Consider the following 20628-nt stretch of genomic DNA (forward strand, 5'->3'; position numbering starts at 1 on the left):
GCATAATTACAGATAAATTTCTTTCTTCAGCTATTCTCCACTTTGGCCATATTTTTCCAATGGCAGAATATATATCAAAAATTTCAGTGCCATAAAATCTAGTGAACTAATTTAGGAAATGATGACATGACTTGAGTGATCAAAGTCACTAGTCAGGTAGAAATATTCTGACAATAGTGGAAAAGTAGTGACAGTATCCGGCACAGTGGTTTTCTTGGAAGTCTTCAGGATCCCAGAAGACTTAAGCCCTCTTTCCTTTATTGTTCCCTACAGAAGCACATGGAATGAAAAATGTTAATACTCTGCTTGTGACTTCAATACTCTGCTTATGAGCTCATCCACACAATAAAAATACCTAGTCACTACTCAAAATAATTTGTTCACCAGGCACTGCTATAAGACAATCAGAAGAAAATCAGAAGTGTATTTTCTACACTTTGAGTATATGTTCACAGCTCAGCTGTTCTTTCCTAAACCAAAACAAGAGAGTAGGAGAGCTATTTTAAAATAAATAAATGACTAAATAAATAAATAAGCACTTTTAATGCTGAAAGCCTGTCAGGTTAAAACATTCCCAGAGAGACTGATCCTTCTGATAAAAACAGGAGCAAACCTTTGTGCTGTGGCAAAGGCAGTTGTGGAATAATCGCACTAATTAGCTGCTCAAGACAAGCCAATGGCTGTGATATCGAGGGTGGGGGTGGTAATCCTTTCAATTAATAGTAAAGCAGTCACTAAACTTCTTAAATTAAAATTGCTAGTTATCAACCACACCATGGCTTCAGATTTTAAGGTCAACAATAATATCATTTAAAGTATTTACTGCAATATCTTGTCAGAAATAAACCAGATAGCTATAAGGAGATTGTATAAATAAATTAAAGCCCCACTAAGATTCTCCAGCAGAGTTCAGCTAACTGACATTATAAATCCTTGCCAAAAAAAAAGATGCAAAGGAAGGAGTCACTTCACTGCACATACTCCCTGTGGGAGATTTCCATGTTGTTAAAAGATGTCTCCCAGGTTCGCAGCTTTATTCTTGATCTTGGAAACACCCCATCCTCTTAGAAATAACTGAATCTGTAATTATCACCTTATAGACAGAAATCAAGCTATCTACATTTCAAAATGTTAGGACTAATGACCCTAGCGCTTTAAGCTCAGAAACAAGGTATATATGACAGTATTATAGGCAGTTACAAACCTTATTTTAAAAATGAGGACCTGATGCTGAAAATGCTAATGTCAAGCAAGGAGAGTTATCCAAATGTACTTAATTGTGAAATCCAACTGAACTTATCCAAGGTCCACGAAGCTCGATCTGCGTTAGATAATCCCAAATCCATGAGTCTGATTCCCTTTAATCACATTATATAAAGGTCATTTACTCCACAAATAGTTCTTGGCTGTTCCCTCTATGCCAGGTATTGAGAATACCTGTTTTCTAATCATAGGATTTAAAGTCATAATTCTTCTGAGAAGCCATAATTAAAATTAAGTCAATTACCTAGATTATCTGACTCTGGATTGGTTCCATGTTTGAAGGTGCACATCTCATGGTAAAAAATAAAATATATATCCTTTGAAAGCCAATTGAATGAGAAGCAAATGTCTTTAGTGCCACTTGTCTAAACCATTCAGACCAGAAACACAGTTTCCCTGAGAAATGGGAAAATAGTCCAAAGTGGCATCGTTAGAATTCAGGTTCTAGCTCAGTCAACGCAGAGCAGAGTGATTTTTAATGAGCCATTCAAGCTCTGTGACCCTCTCCCAAACCCAGTTCCACGCGCTGTGGCAATTGAGTGGAGGTAGTATCAGCAAAGTTAAAAGTGTTAAGCACAGTGATGGAACAGAAATAATTTGTTAACATAAAATGTAATTTGGGCACCTACTGAATGGATGAATTTACACTTTCACCCTCACAGTCTCCCATGCTTCGTGATGGTGTAGGAATATGGACATTACACTTGGAATTATCTGGCATATTCCTAAATTCTAATAGCTTATTGTCTCCATCAATCATTTAAATAAGTGAGAAATTCCATTAAACCCAATACTCTGCCAACCAAGCAATAGCATCTCACCTCAGACAATGACACCAATGCATTTTACTAGACCTTGTAGGTCAGTCTTTGATCTCTATATCCCCATCATCCAAAGAAGCTGAAACTTGGTCTCCAGTTGAAAGAGCTCTTAACCTTATTCCTGAATCTCTGCTCTCCAATTTGTCAAAGTCCAGCTCCACCACTTAGTAATCTGTGGCCACAGCCAAGTCTGTCAATCTGTTTGAGAGTGTTTAAAACTTCTCTCTCAGCATAGTGATGAGGATTAGAATTTATAATAGTTGTAATAGTTGTAGTGTGGTAATAGTTGTAAAACCTGGAACATAGTCCACTAAACTGGAACATAATCCAAAAATCAACAATAAAAACAATGTTAGGTCATGAAGATGCCACTTCTTTTTTCATGCAAAGAAGCACTTCTAAAAAAGTGTCTATGCATCTATAGATCATAGCAGATCTGTCTTTTAAGGTTTAGGCAATCAGATTTAATTCAGAGAACATGACAGAATATTGCATGGGTGGGAAGAGATAATTTATCCAGCGATTCTCTCATAAGACATAAAGTAAAGATGCTAATATTTTTCTCCAGGAAAAAAAATGTTATTATAATCATTCAGTTGATAGACCTGAAAGCCTAACATTCCTACATGAGTCCATTTGTAATAATGTTCAAGAAAGCACAATGGCTGTTGTTCCCATCCACAGTGGAGACACAGAAAAAACACAATGATACTAAACACAAGCATAGGTGAGAAAGTCAAATCATGGGCATTTTATGCTACATAGGTTTCCAAATGCAAAAACGTTGCCTATCACAAAACAGCTAAGGATTGTCCAAAATCAAAATACCCAATCTCCATCCCTAAAAATTTAGCTTAGGTAAGGCCCAGGAATCAACATGTCTATTAATCTCTGCCGCTGATTCTGATGTCTCAACATGCTTATAAATGAATCGTAAAACACCTAAGATCACTCATATGTTTAGTAAGATAGGTGGAGTGTGAACCTACATCTCTGATTCTTAGACTAGAACATGTTTTTCCATGTCTGAGGAAACTAACATTCCATTATCCGCTCCAGTGTGCCTGACAAGAGCTCTGAAGAGTCCTTCTAATGCTGAACTGAACATGCTGAATGGAATGGAATGGAATGGGAGGGACTACTCACTCATGCCAAAGGAGCTAGAAAAACAAGCAAACAAAAACATCTGTCTAGAAACTGCCAGTGGATCTTTATGACTACAACACTGTAATTTTATCATACATAAATGTACCCAATAGAATAAATTTATAGAAACTGCTCCCAACCAGCTTGTTCTGTCAGCAAAAAGAAATTAAGAGTCCTTGATAGTGCTTCTAAGTACACAAATCACAGCAATAAGAGTTGGCAAATGGATATATCTTTTTAAATGACAGTCTGGGCATCTAACATTTTAGAATGATCAGCATGTCCATTATCTTAATCTCTCCTTCCCTTCTAAATAATCATTCTGTATGTGTAAGGATGACTGTCACCATGTGTGGTGAAAACAAGTACTAATAAGAAAATATATTGTCATTTGTGTGCTGATTAGCCACAGTAGTCAGTCTCACAGTTTGATTAAGAAATTGAGATCTTTGGGGCCCTCCCTGGTGGTACAGTAGGTTAAAACACAGCACTAAGTTAAAGCCACTTCAGCATGAGTTCAATCCCTGCCCTGGAGGTGACCCACATGGCGTGGCAGACTTCTCCTGACCCGCCTGCTGCTCCCCTCAGAAGTGTTCTTTGTTGATCTACTTGTTCTGTTCCCTACTCTGTCTCTGGTGAAGCCTCTCACCAACCCTGCACCTCTGGCCTGTACCCCAGTTCTGTAGGTATAAATCAATAAAATCTTTAAAAAAAATTTTGGCATCTTTTAAAGTCCTATTATTGCCAACCTCAGGTTTCATTGATCAAGAAAAAAAAAAAAAAAAACCATGAAAATTGGCCCAAATTCCATTTTTTTCTGGTAACATTACCAGAAAATAAATAAATACTACAGGATTCTGACAGAGAAAAATACATAGGTTTATATGTTTCTTTCTTTCAACAAATATTTGAATATTTTCCAAAAGCCAGGTTCTGCTAGACATGAAGGATAGTGTGGTGTCTAAAGTGAACAGCACCCCTCTCCTTTGGAGTTCTTTACCTTTCACAAAAGGAGGAAAACACTGCAAAAAGCAAAAATTAATCTTTGTTTTTCATTCACAATCCAATTGGATGCTACAAATTAGAGACTCTCCATACCTATTTAGGTTAATATATTTTAAGATGGCTCTTCGACAAGAACCACTAAAATAAATCTCAATAACTAACTAGATCTAAGTTAAAAAGAACTTTAACAAAACTCCCAATTTATCAATATTGTTCAAAATAGGGTACAAATGTAATACTCTGAGCATAGGAAGAAAATAAATACTTACATATATTTTAACACATTAAATTTTTATTTTCTATTTTAGTACCTATTATATAATGTAATTAGTACAGACACATATAATCTATAAATAAAATAAAAATATGTTGACAGTGTTAGCTTTAAAAGTATCCTTAAGTAGAAGAGATGATAAAAAGAAATGTTTAGAAACCTTGTAATAAATGACTAATGTTCTTCCAGGCAATTTTTATCAACAGACTTTAAGTTGATTCTTTTCAGAACTTTCAAAGTGTTTTTCATTTCTATATGCTCCAGCTAAGAAGAATGCCAATATCTTAATAAAAATCACTTTTAACCAAGAATATGAGGGCACCACTTCCTCATGCTAGTACCACAACTGGTCTCTATTTTCCAGAGATGCAACCTTGGGTTGGCAGTCTTTACACTCAGTTTGCTTTAGGGAAATGGCCCCTCAGAGTCAACCCTTCAAAAGATGATAGGCAAATAAAATTGAAGTACTCTAAAGTTTTCTGACTTTCATATCAATCTTCCTTCCATTAAACAACATTAGAATTCAAGTTTACTGTGTCCAACCATGAAACCCTACTAGCTACCATTCTGTATAAGTTTCTGGAAAATGCGTCCCCTAGAAGGTGTATGCATATAACTGATACAGCATGCCATGGCACCTCATATAGATTATTTTAAAGGGAATTAACTTCCACCCCTAATTATGACAATCTGATGACAGAATTCAGACATGAGTAAAAACCAGAAGTATCTTTTCAAAGACAAAAATTCCTTCATCCCTACTCAAACTGCCTTAGTCTACCTGTCTAGACGACATAAACAGAAAAGAGCAAATTCAAAAGCTTTAGACCATTATTTAACAATTACTATTTACCAAGGACACATCTACCTAGATGCAAAATTTGTAAATACTGTGGTGGAAATCAAGACAAAAATGCAATTGTGGTCTCTTAAGTAGTAAATTGGTGCATCTGTCATGGGTTAGGAGGGAATGTTACAAATAGCAGTAATGAGTTGCAGAGTCCATGTGTTATTTATGCCTGCACAGCATCCTGTCCCAGTATTTTCACCTTGAAGAAACTGCCTACTCAATTTTAGTTCATGTGACTACAGTGTGCTAACTCTAGACACTGGAACACAACCCAAGCTTGTCTTATCAACACATCTCTTGAACACATTTGTGCTCCAAGATGGTCCAATAAGAGTTCATCTTTATGTCTTTGACTAGAATGTTGAGATAGGAGAATTTTCTTTATACAAAAATTTAGAAAGATGGTAGAATGTAAATCCAGAACTCCGTGAACCTACCTGAACATAAAATCAACCTATATGAAAGAGTAATGTGAATTCAAAGAGAACTGCGAAGAAAGAAGAGCAAAGAATATTGTTTGGATGACACTAAGCATTGGATCAAACTATTCCTAAAATCTCAATAACCATCAATCTTTGTTGTTGATTCATAAGATACAATCAAACTTCATTTTTTCTCAATAGAGCTTGATGTGCTCTTGTATCCCACAAATAGAATGTGACACTTTAAAAAACTGATATTTCCCTCCCCCCCAAAAGAATCAAGGGTACAACCTAAAAGAGTAATTCAAACAATCTTGTATCCCTTCACCTATTTTCATCTTGTCATGGCTGGTATTCTGCCAGTGACAACATTTCCCAGCTTTCTAGGAGCTAGATTGGCTTAATGCCTAAGTTTTGCCAATGAAATTTAAGCAGAAATGTCATGTGGTACTTCCAGGAATTCTCCTTAAAGAGATACCCTTCTTTGAACCTTCCGCCACCATGTTTGCTGGAATTTGACTGTAATGACTGGGGTTCCAACAGTATTTGGACCACAAAGATGAAATTCAGACTTAAGGATGTAACTGAAGTGTACCTAATTTATAAATGTGCCTGGAAGACCCAGCTCTATGAGAATAGGGTTTTTATATAGTCTATTTACATATAGATTATTTATCATCTAAAAGAATATTGTGTGATTGTTACACAATAAATATTTGTCCAGTGTGTAAATTTGGAATCTGAATCCCCAACAAATACCTCACTTCATAAAATCAGGTAATACTAGAACTTTACAGTATTTGAAGACTTTTACTCAAACCATTTCCTTGAATCATTTGGTGGTAGAAAGAAACCTTTATCCAAGAAGTGCTGAGCTCCAGAAACATACTGGAAACATCCTTAATTCAAACTTTTCCTCTATATTTTAAGATTTCTGAAGTCAGGATAGCTCTTATAATCAATGTATATACCTTACATGCTTTTCTCCTTCACCAAGAATTGCCTTACAATCAACAGTAACTTATACACACAGAAATATATTTGACTGATAAATATTGTAGACGTGGAATAATCACACCCCTCAAAAACTCAAATGATTTCTAGTTCAGTTAATTCAGAAATCTGAGCATTGGGTGTAAAATCAATAAAAAGACAGATTTTTAAAAATTAGTTTATTTAGTATCTTAAGTAAAAATCTGTAAGATGTAACAGAAAAGAATATATAAGCCCTAGAGTCACAATTTCCATGTGAAATCCCAGCTCTATAATTTCTCAGATAAGGGTTTTCCACAAATTTTTTTTTCCACCTTGTCCAAGCCTCAACTTTCTCATCCGCAAAAAGGAGGGAGGAAAAAGTACTTTTGATATACAGCTATTATGAAAATTAAGTGAATGCAGGTAAAATACTTAAAATAAGGGTTAGTATACCCTGTGAGTGATGTGTAATTGTTAGACAATGACTGTGGCTTGATTCCTGAGTTGGTATCCACTGTATCTTGTCATCTCAAAACTAGTAAAAACTGACAAGTTCTTTTCTATGAAGCCAAACTCTTAGAATCTGCCTCTGTTCCAGTGTTCTTTGCTTTCCTAGAGTAAAATACAAAAGAAATAAATAATTCATAGTACGTGCCCTTCCTAAAAGAACAAGCACACAGAAGTTAATGGGCATCAGCTCACTGAGCAAGTTTTGTCAAAGATATTTGCTTTGAATTTCATTCTGAGAGTTTAAAGGAATCATGTTCCTCTTGTAAGTACTATCAGAAAAAGAAATTCTAAATCAATTAAACAAAAGTAGTTGAAATGAAGGACGAATTCAGGTATAAATCCAATAATGACAGTTACTGTCCTCACACTGCATCAGAATGACATTGTTTAATCTGTTCCTGGCATCAATTAATTTAAGTTTAATATTAAAAAGAATCAGGAAGATAGATAGTCCATTCTTGTGGGATATGAATCACAAAAAGGAGCTATCATCTCCCTACTATCTGATTTACCAAACAGAAATTGATAACATTTCTAGCACACTAATATTTTAAAGACGTAAGCATATACATTTGTTCATAAAATGCTATATCATTTTAGAAATATGTGTAATTCAACTGTTCTAATGACATTTAGGATTCAATTGTTTTAATGGCATAGAAAAATATAAAAGCAAACTCAATACAGCAAAAAGAGCATAAGAAATTAGAAATCGTTTCAAGAGCTATATTCCACCTTTTAAACCTGTACTTACTGGACACAGCGAACTTTAAATACCCTTAAATTTGTGGGAATTTCAATTTTTTAAGGATAACATTCTAAAAATAGTTCTGTTACATTTAGTATTTTTCCATTATTCTGTCTTTAAACACACCTTCACAAGCTGCTGAACATAATGCTTTTCTGACTTAATCAGAACCTCTCTCATGACCCAGGAACGTTCAGTAAATAATTATTAAGCTCCAGAGGTGGCTTTTGCATAAGTTGATTTGCTTGAATGCCTATTCACTTAAGGACACAGCTTTTAGTATTGTTTTCAAATCCTATCACCTAACATTAAAAGCAAATGCTAAAGGAAGTGGGGGAACTATCATTCACTTAGTATATCTTCATTCTATTATTCCTTTGAAACTACCAATTTCAAACATGTCCTACGTTTATATGCCAGACAGTTGATTCTGATTTCGGAATGTTTTGTTTTCCTCTTACAGAAAAAAAAAAAAATCAATACAGAGTTATGCAAATGAGATGTTTATTAATACAATGGTTACTATTCTAAAGCCAGAAGGAAAAAAAAAAAGAGAGAGAGAGAGAGAGACAAAAAATCCAAAGTGTTTGCAATGAAACAGTTTTGACAAATGTTATTACTAAAGACACTGGTTTTCCTAACAAAGCTGGGCTGCAGGCTTATAATCATAAATCAAGCTCTCGTCTCACTCAGATTTCAAGCATTTTGGGGGACATTATTAATTTAAAAGTAACATTCAATTTTAAACAAGAAGGTGAAGCTAATAAGCAAGCATTTCCATTCCCTCCACAAATTAGTTGTTATCCTTGTCATATCCACCTACTAGAGGTTACAGCTGAACCTGATTAAAGCCACAGTGACAAAGTAACAGTCCCAGTATTTTTAACTCCCAATGAAACCTTCCCATTCTGTCCTCCCCCTTAACAAAAATCATTCCTGTTAAGTGGTCTCAGTGTTATTTTCAGAATAAAACTTCACTTACAGATATAAGCTTTCAAAGGAGCAAGGCATGAACATCTGAACTCTAAGCGCCTCCATCTTTTTTTCCTTTAAGGTGCTCTGCAAGCCCTTGGCGAAGAGTGAAAGTCAAAGTTAGTTCTGGCACCGGCTGTGTCACTAGGGGTGGCTCCTGATAAGGCCGTGGAAACTCCAATCCAAACACAGCTCGTGCCAGAACGGTGCCTGGTGTCTGTCTGCAACAGCAGACCTGTTTAATCCAGTACCTACTGTACCTGCAGGACAAAAATGCTGCCTCACACTGCAAAGGGGGCTAAGCAAGGACCCACACACAGACAGAAACCCAACCCAGGAGCCAGGCAGCACCTCAGGACGCTTACTTAGCTTTCTAGAGTGCAAGTACTGGTTGAGGCTTGCAGAGGCTGCGTGTTATTAGAGAACTTGAAAAGGGCAGGTAATATCACAGACTGGTGCATTTTTAAAGTATTAAAAATTCATGGACTCTAGGAGGGTTGTGGGATGGCTTGTGCCTCTTCTCACTTTGGGAGATTACAGACCTTTAGCTGCTTTGCTAATTGAGCATGCTATCTTATTGACAGGCTAGAAATGGGGCAGCTAGAGATGCCAACCTCAGTCTGCAAGAATATAAGGAGGGCTGTCCTTGCCCAGTTCTCATAGAAGTCAAACACAATCTGTTTCTAATTCTGGTACCACCTTCTAGAACAAATAAATCTTTCGGCCATACAGATGTTTTATTAGACTGTTATACAATTAAATCTGAATGCACAGGTATACATGAGAAAAAAAAAACAAGTATTGTTTTCAAAAGACACTTTAAAATTCCAATATGACAACATCAATATTATTAAATATTCATTCAACATTTACAAACTCAGCACACCAAGTTATCCTGCAGATTTATGAAAAAATGTATTTTCTCCCTGTACACAATTCAAAGGTCAGAACAAAGACATCTGGCACTGACAACCTGTGTCCCCCACAAGTCACTTCTCTATGTATAACAGTTTATCCCCAAAGTGAATGGTCAAAAAATAATGCAATCTTGTAAGCCATAATCAAACTCAAATTCCAGGTAAAATGTCAGGAAATTGTATTTTCTTTTAACTTCCCTTTAATAATATACAGCAAGGAGTCTCAGATAAGCTATTACTGATTCTTCTTTTTTCCTTTGTTCATTCATTCATTCATTATTTTATTTATTAAGTAAGTATTACAGAAAATCTACTAAGTCTGAGGCATTGTGCAAGCTCTTAGAGACACATACTGAGTAATGACACATATGATAACTGCTACAGGGAGCTGGAGACACTTAAAATGTAAGGTTCATAAAAGTCTTCTCTCTTAAGGATGGACCCAAGGGCTGAGCTCTGAGTGGGACAGCACCTGAGGGCCAGGAGAAGCATGAAAAAAGAGCAAACCCATGCAGTGGTAAGCACACACAACAGTGGTAACCACACTCCTGAGGTAGGAAGACCAAAGTGACACTGCAACTGGAGAAGAGAGAGTGAAGGCAAAGCATGGCACACTGAGACCAACACAGTAACCAGAGACAGATTATACAGGATCTGGCACACCATGACAGGTCATTAATTTTATCTCAAGATAAAGAGGAGACCATTGACAGCTGGCAAGCAAGAAAGTAATGGGCTCAGATAGAAGTTTTTAGAAAGATCCCTCTGGTTACCATATTGGGACCAGTTGTAGGAGGGACAAGATTGGCTACCATAACAGGCTTGGTAGGAGGTAATAACAGCTCATTAGGAGGAGAGGGGCAACTGAGGGCAAAAGGGGAGAGGGAGAAAAGTTGGAAGATTACTGGTGAAACTACAGATCAATAAGCAGAAGAAATGGAGGCAGTGTAGGGGCTCCAGATCCCTGGTGCCATAATCACAGTTAATGACAATAGCCAGAGAGCAACTGCTACATATCAGGTATTGTGTGGTACTGGGATAAACAGGGGACTACGGTGCTACACCATTACCCTTACTGATCTATACATACCTCTCTTCTGTCTGTAGCATAGTACTACATAAAATTAAGTAACAAATTGGTGTCAACTCATCCAGGTTGAAATACTACCACTTACAAATTGTTTGCTATATTTTCTATGCTCTGGTTACATCCGCTGAGAAAAAGAAACTGATAATTGACTGACCCATAGGTTATTGTTAAAACAAAAGGAGATACTATTTGTAATGTGTTGGCACAATGTCTGACATAAAGTACATTTTCAATATAAAAAAATGGCTCTTAGGATAATTAATGTGATTAGGACTTATCATGTATAATCAAGGACTGAGCAAAATAGGACAAAGTGAAAAAATAAGTCGAAACCAAGTGAGATTCTCTTCCACACTGGGTATTTCTGTAGCTGCATTAAATTACAAGTACTGGGTAAGTTTTAGAATTAAAATACTGATTTATTATATACTCACAGACCCAAAAATATTTCCCCAATGCTAAAATATTGCCCCTTTGGTGGCCACCCAATTACTCAACAAATAGCTTCTAAGAGGCAGAAACCTCATTTGCTTCGTTTACCATTGACTTCCTAGAACCTCTGGGGAAAAAAGTCCATAATGCATGTTCAACACATGTTTTTAAAATGAATTAATCCACACCTTCTAAGTGATTATTTTATTTCATGCACCCACGTACTATACAGATGTGTATCCAAAGTCACACACACACACAAACCTTAAATTCATTTTTTATTGACTCTGTCAGTTGTTTACATGCCTATATAAGTTTGGGAGTACATTTTTACCCCCACCCTCCGCCATATATGTACATGCTTCACTCATCCTCCACCAAACCACCCTGCCCATGCCTATCCTCTTTCTTTCCCAAGACCTTCCTTCATCTTGTTCCCTCTAATAATCAATTTTTTTCACTAAGATTTGTTTTTGTTGTACTTTTCCAGTATTTGTTTTTTGGTTATATGTGGTTATATTCCACAGATAAATGAAAATATCCACCTTTCACCTTCTGACATAGTTTACATCATATAACCACATTCCTTTTGTCCCAAAAGATACCATTTCATCATTTTAAGTAGTTAAATTGAGTATATATTCCAGAATTTCTTTATCTAGTCATTAGACAGTAGACTTTTAGGTTGGTTCTTGTGGCAAGTATGAATGCTCATCATTCATAAATGAGTAAGTCCATAAATCTTTTCATATTCAAGACAAGTCCTAACTTTAAGCACAAACGAATTGGTAATGAAGGAAAAGGAAAAATGAAATAGTCAATGAAGGAAAAAAAAATGTTACCTGTACTTCAATATATTTCAAATCTTAATAATTATTCTTTGTCCCCATATCCAACAAATCCATTAGAGTCATCAGAATTTTCACTAACCTTTTTAAAGATTATTACCTTAGCTAAATGGAACTTAAAACTATCAGCTCTCCAAGTGACAGCCAACTTTTCTTTTGATACTAAATTTGGAGCCCAGAATCTTTTTGGAAGGAAATTCAATCACTATGTTTTACCAGTTAGAGAAGAGATAAGAGGTTTTACTTGTCCTAATGGCCAAAGCTCAGCTGAATAAAACTAGACTTACTGTTTTATCACAGTCAAAATTCTCCTTATTTTATTTGGGAATTAAGTGCTTTATTGTCCCTAAAGCACGACACTGTTAATATTTTTTTTTCTTTTTGATAGTCATTGTTGTCTTTTAGTAAAATCACACTCTGGGCCCTTCCTGGTGGTGCAGTGGGTTAAAGCACAGCACTAAGAAGTTAAAGCCACTTCAGCATAAGTTCAATCCCCAGTCCCAGAGGTGATCCACATGGCGTGGCAGGCGTGACAGACCTCTCTAGACCCGCTCGTTGCTCCCCTCAGCAGTGTACTTCATCAGTCGGCCTGCTAGGCTCACTGCTCTGTCTCTGGTAAATCCTCTCACCGCCCCTGCACTTCTGGCCTGTAACCCAGTTCTATATGCATAAACAAATAAATCTTTAAAAAAAAAAAAAAAGTCACACTTCTATTCACCAGCTCACAATAGAAATTACCTGAGGGTTTACTACAAGCCAAGCAATATACTGACCCAGGAGCTACCTGCTACAGAAAATTTAAGAAGCATCAACAGAGTCTTCAGAATGTTTCCTTTGATTCCAGCTGATGGTTCCTAAACCAGTAGTACTCCTATGAGGAAGCTCCTAAGGACCCTTCTATCCACCCTATCCCATCCTCTTAAACGCAAGAATACTTAAAATATAAATGTCAAGAATCTTGCCCAAATGACTGAAGGAGACTCTCCAAGGTCACAATTTAGAATTCTGTATTTTTAATAATATTCTCATAAAAGCTTAATATAAAGTCAGATCTGGAAAATGCCCACATTAGTATATTATATCACATATAAATATATGTAATAGGCTTTATGCAAATTATCTAAGAGTGAGGAAATATACCAAAAAATATAAGCTTTCTTTTAATTATTGAATAAAGAATTACTTGTACAATTTACTTATTTCAAGTATGCACTTTGAATGACTACAGATATGCTTTAAGTGTTCGGTGAGGACATTATCATAAGGTAATTAAAGAGGACCATGAAAGTAGTTGTAAAATTCTCTCTGTGTACCATTAAGCTCCTGTTCAGTGAAAACCAGATGCTACCAAAATAACCCTGCATTTGGCCAGCATGTAAGAGTCACTGCTTTCAGTGCTATGGGGAACTTACAGAGAAGACAGGGACTCCAGACTCATGCCTGTCTCTAAGACTGGTGAGAGAGGAAAGGTTACCCGCCCCAACAACTCCTTCCTGTGGATAACTCCTCCTCTTTCTGACCAGGTTGCACATGTTCTGCTATTCTCTCTCAGAGAGGTCTTTCCCATATACCCAATGTGAAAAAAGAAGAATACCCATCTCTGCTTTTTGTTTTCTTGGTGGTATGTATTGCTTTCTTTCATAGGACTTAATCCAAACTGCAATCATTTTATTTCACTGGTTTTCAAAGTTGGAAGGAAATTATTTCCTTCTCAATGCCTGTAAGTGTTCAAAAAATATTTATTGAATAGTTGACTAGATCAGTGACAAAATAAAATGAAAGATCCATTAAAAAGCATCATTTGAAGCCATTTACTTAGAAAAGCAATATGCATAAATGGGAAGTACAATTGTACCTTCTTTGTTTGAAACTGTTTAGTTATAGAACATAATTCACTTTCATAGATAAAGTTCTGGAATACACAGTTCTAAGAAATGACCCAGCAGGTTTAGGCAAAATCCTTATAACAAGACTGCAGGAAATTTTTAATGACTACCTATCTGCAGAAATAACTGTTCAGTCCACTCCATCATGTTTATCTCTTTTATCCTGTCTCCAATGTTTCTACTTCTAAGAACAGATCTCCCTGTAACAATGAAGGTACAGGGTTTCAAAAGACAACTTATTGTACCTGGCACATAAACTAGCCCTGAAAGGTTGAAAGGAAACTACATATGAACCAATATGAATCCAGATAAACTTGATCTAGACTCACAATGGCATTATATTTTAATACGTACAATGATTTTTTATTACACAAAATTTTAAAGCAAATGAAAAAATGCAATGAAACATTTGCTGCAGATCAGACCCAAAATATTTAAATTATTAATATTTAAAGACTCAAATTAACTCAAATAATAAACTAGAAACAAATCCATACTTTAGAAAACAAAAATACCCAATGTTTGAATTTACCAGACGTCAAAGTAGCAAATATATTAACTACTAACTTATTACTTGTCACCTTCTTAATTAGTCAACATTATTAAAGAACCATTACAAGCTTTCAGAGAGAGAAAAAAAGTCTATTTTAAACTGTTTTTAAAAATCTGTTCTGAGAATAAGAGTATACAAAAGAAGCATTTCAAATTCTGCCTGAAGTAAATTTTTAAGCAATTTATTTATGGTGAAATATGAAATATTAGCATGGCCCTCTTTTTAAATGTAATAATCAATACAAAGTTCCCTTCACTGAGATCTTTGATATATTCTCACATTCTTTAAGAGAAATACTCATTCTGAATGACAGGTGATTCTGAATATAAAAAGCATCATTTTCAACTGGAAACAGCACCTGTGAAGGTGCAATGTATACACATATGTACACACACACTCACAAAGGTGCCCATGTACTATCCATAGCCCAACTGACCTTGCTATCATTTTAACTTCTCAGTCGTAAAATCTCTAAAATGGCGATACTGGTATTACCTATATAAGAATATCATGATTAAATAAAGAAGCTAAGAAATGAAAAGTACCTAACATAGTAGCTGAAAAAATCAGCATTCAGTCAACACTATGCCAGGAAGGAATTATCTAAATTCTTTATGTAATGAAAGTCGGCCTCTAGAGACTCAAGGATTTTCAAGTTTTAAGGCAAATAAATTATTTGGAGACAACAATGAAAATACTTTTAAAACCTAATATATGAAGGGATCATAGATCTAAAATATGGGTAAGCTTAGGAAATAGCTGGAGAAAATGAGAATATATTCATCATGAATAACTAGAAACCAAGATAGTGGGGCTTTATAATTTCTTCTAATATTCGGTAACTACTATGATTTTTCAATGGTTGGGTTAGGCACTGACCAAAAAAATTCCAGCACAGGGTAACTTCTGCTCTGACTTAGTATGTCAATTATGTTTTAAATTTGTATTTTCACTATATAAACATAACCAGAGGTCAAGCAGGAAATCATGTATTTAAATAAACAAAACTATAACAAATCATATCTCTTTGTATCCAATAGATCACCTCATGTTAAGGTTGTGTAAAAGTCAAATTTCCCAAACTTTTAAGCTTCTCAATATTTGCTCTTATACTAATGACATCCTGTTTTAGTTATGCTGAGCAAACAGGATTTAAAATGAGAAAAAAAATATTTGCACAGAAACTCTTCCTGTCTGTTGATTAAATCCAATCAATCATAATAAACTCAATACACATTAGCACTTTGTATCTAATTTACACTCTAGGGAGTCTTGCCTATAATCAAAATGTATATTTATGTTGATAGTAAAATGTTAAAATAACCAATATTTTAAATTAATAGTCTGTGTAATTTCAAGTAATACTTCCATATGAAGTGACATAAAGACAAAATTAAAGTTTTGCTTAAAAAAATTAGGCTTGCATTATTTTAAAAAAATTACTATCAAAGCTACCTAATTCTCCCTTTAATATTACTAAGTATTTACTATCTGGTAGATATGGCAAGACTGCTGATGTAGATGCAGAGAATAATGACCACCCCATGCAAATATATCTGCCTCCCAATAAATAATAATATTTGTTCATTTTTAAGAGACCTGGACAAAATCATGAGCAAAAGAAGAATCAAAATAGTCTCACTAAAACTCATTCATTCATCAAACACTGATTGTACACCTATGTCCTATGGATTGCTTAGTGTGCTTGAGATGTACCTCTAGTATATGGTAACTTTAGGTTCTTAAGATAAAATCATTAAATTTTAAAGTAAGAATGAATGTTCAAATAATTTAAATTTAAACAATTGAGGAAATATGTGGATTTGCCGTCTTTAATCAGTACCCACAATGATATTGCCATTAATAAGAATGCTCATTTTCTAGTACTTACTAAATTACCAAATGAACTTTTATTTCCAAGTGCTCCAAGCAGAAAATTTTTATGCATACATATGTATATATGTGTATACTATATGTATATGTGTATATATGTACATATTTTATTTATTTTTTAAAAAGAGGGAAGAAGGAAGACAGAATTCATCATACAGTCACACTAATAACTATACTCCATATTTACATATCACACCTCATATTTAAAGAAACTGAGGAACAGAAAGTAAAGCAAATAGCTTGCCCAAGTTTGCCAACATTCAAATGAGTTGCAGAACTGGTGTTTGAAAGACCAGACCCAACAAGCTGCTCTCTATGTTCCAGGTTGATGCAAGTTACCCAATAATCATAAAAGCAAACTAATTCTAAAATTAGAACCTTGCACTGAGTTGTCTCTTTAGTTGTTTGAACCCCATAATCCATATCAGATTCTGAGTTCATGAAAAAAAAGTGCTTAATTCACCCCTTCATCCTTTAGATACAACTCCCAGGCCCAGAAAGGCACCCAATAACTGTCAATGGGTTAAATGATTAATTGGTTGACTATAGTGGGTTTTTTTGGCCATTTGTGCACATGACTTGCCTCAGGGAAAAAAATAGAGAGAGAATGAAGCAAGTTTCCCGAAATATTTATCCCAAGCATGAATTAAGTTAATGACATTCACTAGAACAAAACATAAAGAAACACATAATGTATGTCCTCAGACAACTAGTAGGGGAAAATAAGGAACTGTGTATAAATTAACAAGAGTAACTCAACACAAGGATAATTAATGGGAGAAGTAAGGTTTTGCTAAGAAAAGGAAATAATGAATTTAAAAGGCTTTCAATGGAAACAAGACCTCTGGGAATTTGGGGAGAGGATCAACTTCCTTTAGCAAAGATGGTAATTCTTAAAAAAGTTTCCCAAAGTGAGATGATCTCAAAGGGAGACATATAGACTCCACATTAAATAACCATGAATTGCACAGTGAGAAAGGCCCTTTCATATTTCTTTCTTCTCAGGAATAGTCTGTTTGATGGTAATATGTCTTCAATCTCCCAACACTTCCCTTTTGTAACAAACAAAAAAGGCCTATCTCTGTCTCAGGCTTTTCCAGAGAACATGCCTCATAAGAATCTAACAATTTTCTTCCAGTTTTATCATATTTATTTTATGTGCACTTTTATTTATTCTAATATTTTTAAAATAAAATTTTAATAATTTTTAAAAGCCTATATGGGGACAGAAGTCATGAAGTTAACATAAGACTAGCTAAAATTTGGGAAATACTGATTATGAAAAAAGAATATGCTAGATCCTTCAGGGGAATCAAAATTAATCACAGCCCACAAATAGTGGCCTACTCTATGGTAGAGAGGGTAGAGAGAAGTTCATAGCTACAAAGAATTTCGCCCTAATAAAGAAAATCATGCAGGGTTCTGAAATGATAGTGAGTGAGTTGTCCCTCATCACTCCCTAAGTGAGGAAAGTGAGCATGACTCTCAGATATGATCCCATACAGTTAGAGCGCAGGCCTGGCCACACAGGACTGAGACTACCACATGCAAGTGACATGACAGTGTTGTAAACAAGACCTCATTCCATTTAAAAAAAAAAAAAAAAGGCTGTTAGAACAAAATGTCAGGCATGATCCAAGTAGTTCTTTTAATATATAACAATCTTTCCTCTCATGCTGTAAAGGTCATTTCTGACTGTGTTATCACTTGGGAACACAAGTACAGCTTATAGACCAATTTTGTTTTGGTTTCTTATAACCTAGTACCAAAGGAAATTCCTAGTATAGTTTTCCTCCCAGCTGTATAATACTTTCATACACTAGATGGAGCCAACTTTATAATGCTTTGGGATAGATTCGATGGTGTTGTGTTGTACTTGGAAAAAAAAAAAAAAGCATACACAAAGTGATGGGAGAACTGTGTGCCACATAAATATATCTTAATTTAAATATCCTAAAATTTAAATTTTAAGATCAAAAGGTCCCATCATTTTTTATCATTCTGCATATTTTATTATTCTTAATCCCAAATTAATATTAAACTCTCAGTAATGCTATGTGTATCTTCTAGTTCACTGACATTTTAAACTTTGGTTTATTAACACATATATAGTAAGTTTCTAAATTGTTTTGCTTTTTGTTTTGAGGGAAATGGAAGAAATTGATAAATGTAGTAATTATGAATACATAAAGGCTATTCTAGTGTAAGAGGGGGATTTGGGCAAGAGTTTTGAGTTTTGAGTAGGTAGACTATAGACCTGAATCCTTAAAAATAAAGGAAAAAAAAATAAGGGAAAAATAGTCCCCAGCAGTTGGTGGGGGGTGGGGAGGGTTAAGGGTAGGGGTTGAAACTGCTGATACCCTTGCAAGAGGAATGGTTTATCTCCAAAGCCAGAAAAGGTCCAGTGACCAAAAAATAAGAACATACTACAGTTCTGCAGTCATTCCCTGGGGCTGGAGCATGAAAGTAGTGTTACAGAGATGATTCTCTCCCATTGGTCAAGGTAAACTGAGTGACTCTTCACTGAATCCTAGTCCTTCAGATTGGATCCCTAGGGGATATTTGATATGGTTTGGGTTGTTAAAAATTAAGAGGAAAGTGCGCCAAGAATCTAGTAAGCAGAAGCCAGGGATGGTGCTAAACACCCTATAATGCACAGGACAGGCCCTGCGACAAATAATAGCTGGTGTCAAATATCTATGCTATGCCCAAGCTGAGAAATTCCCTTCTAGAGTAAGTACCTCTCCAATATAGAAGAAAAGTAGTTTCAACTCATTGTAAACTTTAATAATCAAGCAAAAATAGCAAAGTGTTTATAACTTTTAACTCTATGAGACCCAGCATATTGTTGTAGGTTAGTCTTTCACATATGATATAGTATTTAGGATGCTGAAAAAGCTATTTTTTTTTGTATTTTTTTTTATTAAAAAGTTTATTTTTACATCATTTTGTACATTTTTTTTTTCATCTCAATTGTAATCCCCACGGGTTTCCCATCACCAAATCACCCCTGTGCCACCACCATAGTCCCGTGCATTTCCCTCCCTTCCCCCCCCCCCCCGTTTTTGATCCCATTCCCCACTCCACCCCCACAGAATGTCTCTGGTCTATGGTTGTTCATTATTTTTGTTATTTTCTCGCCTGGTCCATTATACTCCTGCTATGAGTGAAACCATCCGGTATTTTTCTTTCTCTTTCTGGCTTATCTCACTAAGCATGATCTTTTCCAGCTCCATCCAAGTTGCTGCAAAAGACATGTGTTTCTCTTTTTTGGTTGCTGAGTAATATTCCATTGTATATATGTACCACATCTTTCTAATCCAGTCATCTACTTTTGGGCATTTGGGCTGCTTCCATGTTTTTCCAATTGTAAATAAAGCAGCAATAAACATGGGGGTACAAGTATCTTGAAAAAGCTATTTTAAGTGATTTAATAATTGCACAGAGACTGAAAGCTTTGGCAGAATAGATCAACAAATTGAGGTGTGGAAACAACAGGTTGTTATATACAGTGAAACAAATTAACTATATACCTATATGCCTTCCCATGAATTAAGGAAAAAATAATGGTGAGTTTTAAAAAAGGGCAAGTCACATAGAATGCTACCATATAATTCAATTGGTGTGAAGTTCAAAGCATGGCATAGAGATTGTTAAACTGCAACAAAAAGTGAAGGAGTGGTTAACAAATTCAGGATGGTGGTTAATTTAGTATGGGGTAGAAAGGACTATGCAAACAAAGATGAGTGTTCTATATCTAATGATGAATAATAAGTCCATGGCTATCACTTTACTGTTCTTTACTAACCCGCAGATTTTAGACACATTTCTCTATTGTGCTATATTTAACACTTAAAAACAGTAACAAGGAATATATGGAAAGCAAAGAAATCGTGATGGCAACTACAGGTCACTCTTTTAGGATTCTAAGAAGGATGACAGTAATTTTGACTAAGCTGACTAAGGGACCCCAAAACCAGAACTATTTCTAATTTTAATTTCCCTTCACCTTTCACAAATATA

At 35.2% G+C, this 20628-nt stretch overlaps 1 protein-coding gene across 3 annotated transcripts in view; it reads right to left on the reverse strand.

The window, feature by feature from the left end:
• MITF (microphthalmia-associated transcription factor) overlaps positions 1-20628 on the reverse strand; it is a 200513-nt gene that overhangs the window by 82920 nt on the left and 96965 nt on the right. The window contains exon 1 of one of the 3 annotated variants that reach the window (XM_004675982.2): positions 8997-9104. The exons of the other annotated variants lie outside the window; for them this stretch is intronic. Coding sequence (XP_004676039.1) covers positions 8997-9052 — 56 coding nt within the window. The 5' untranslated portion in view covers positions 9053-9104. Of the gene's footprint in view, positions 1-8996; positions 9105-20628 lie in introns of those variants that run through there. 3 annotated transcript variants of the gene reach the window in all.

The sequence above is a fragment of the Condylura cristata genome, unplaced genomic scaffold (genome assembly GCF_000260355.1).
Source record: "Condylura cristata isolate star-nosed mole 26May11 unplaced genomic scaffold, ConCri1.0 scaffold00004, whole genome shotgun sequence".
NCBI classification, from domain to species: Eukaryota; Metazoa; Chordata; class Mammalia; order Eulipotyphla; family Talpidae; genus Condylura; species Condylura cristata.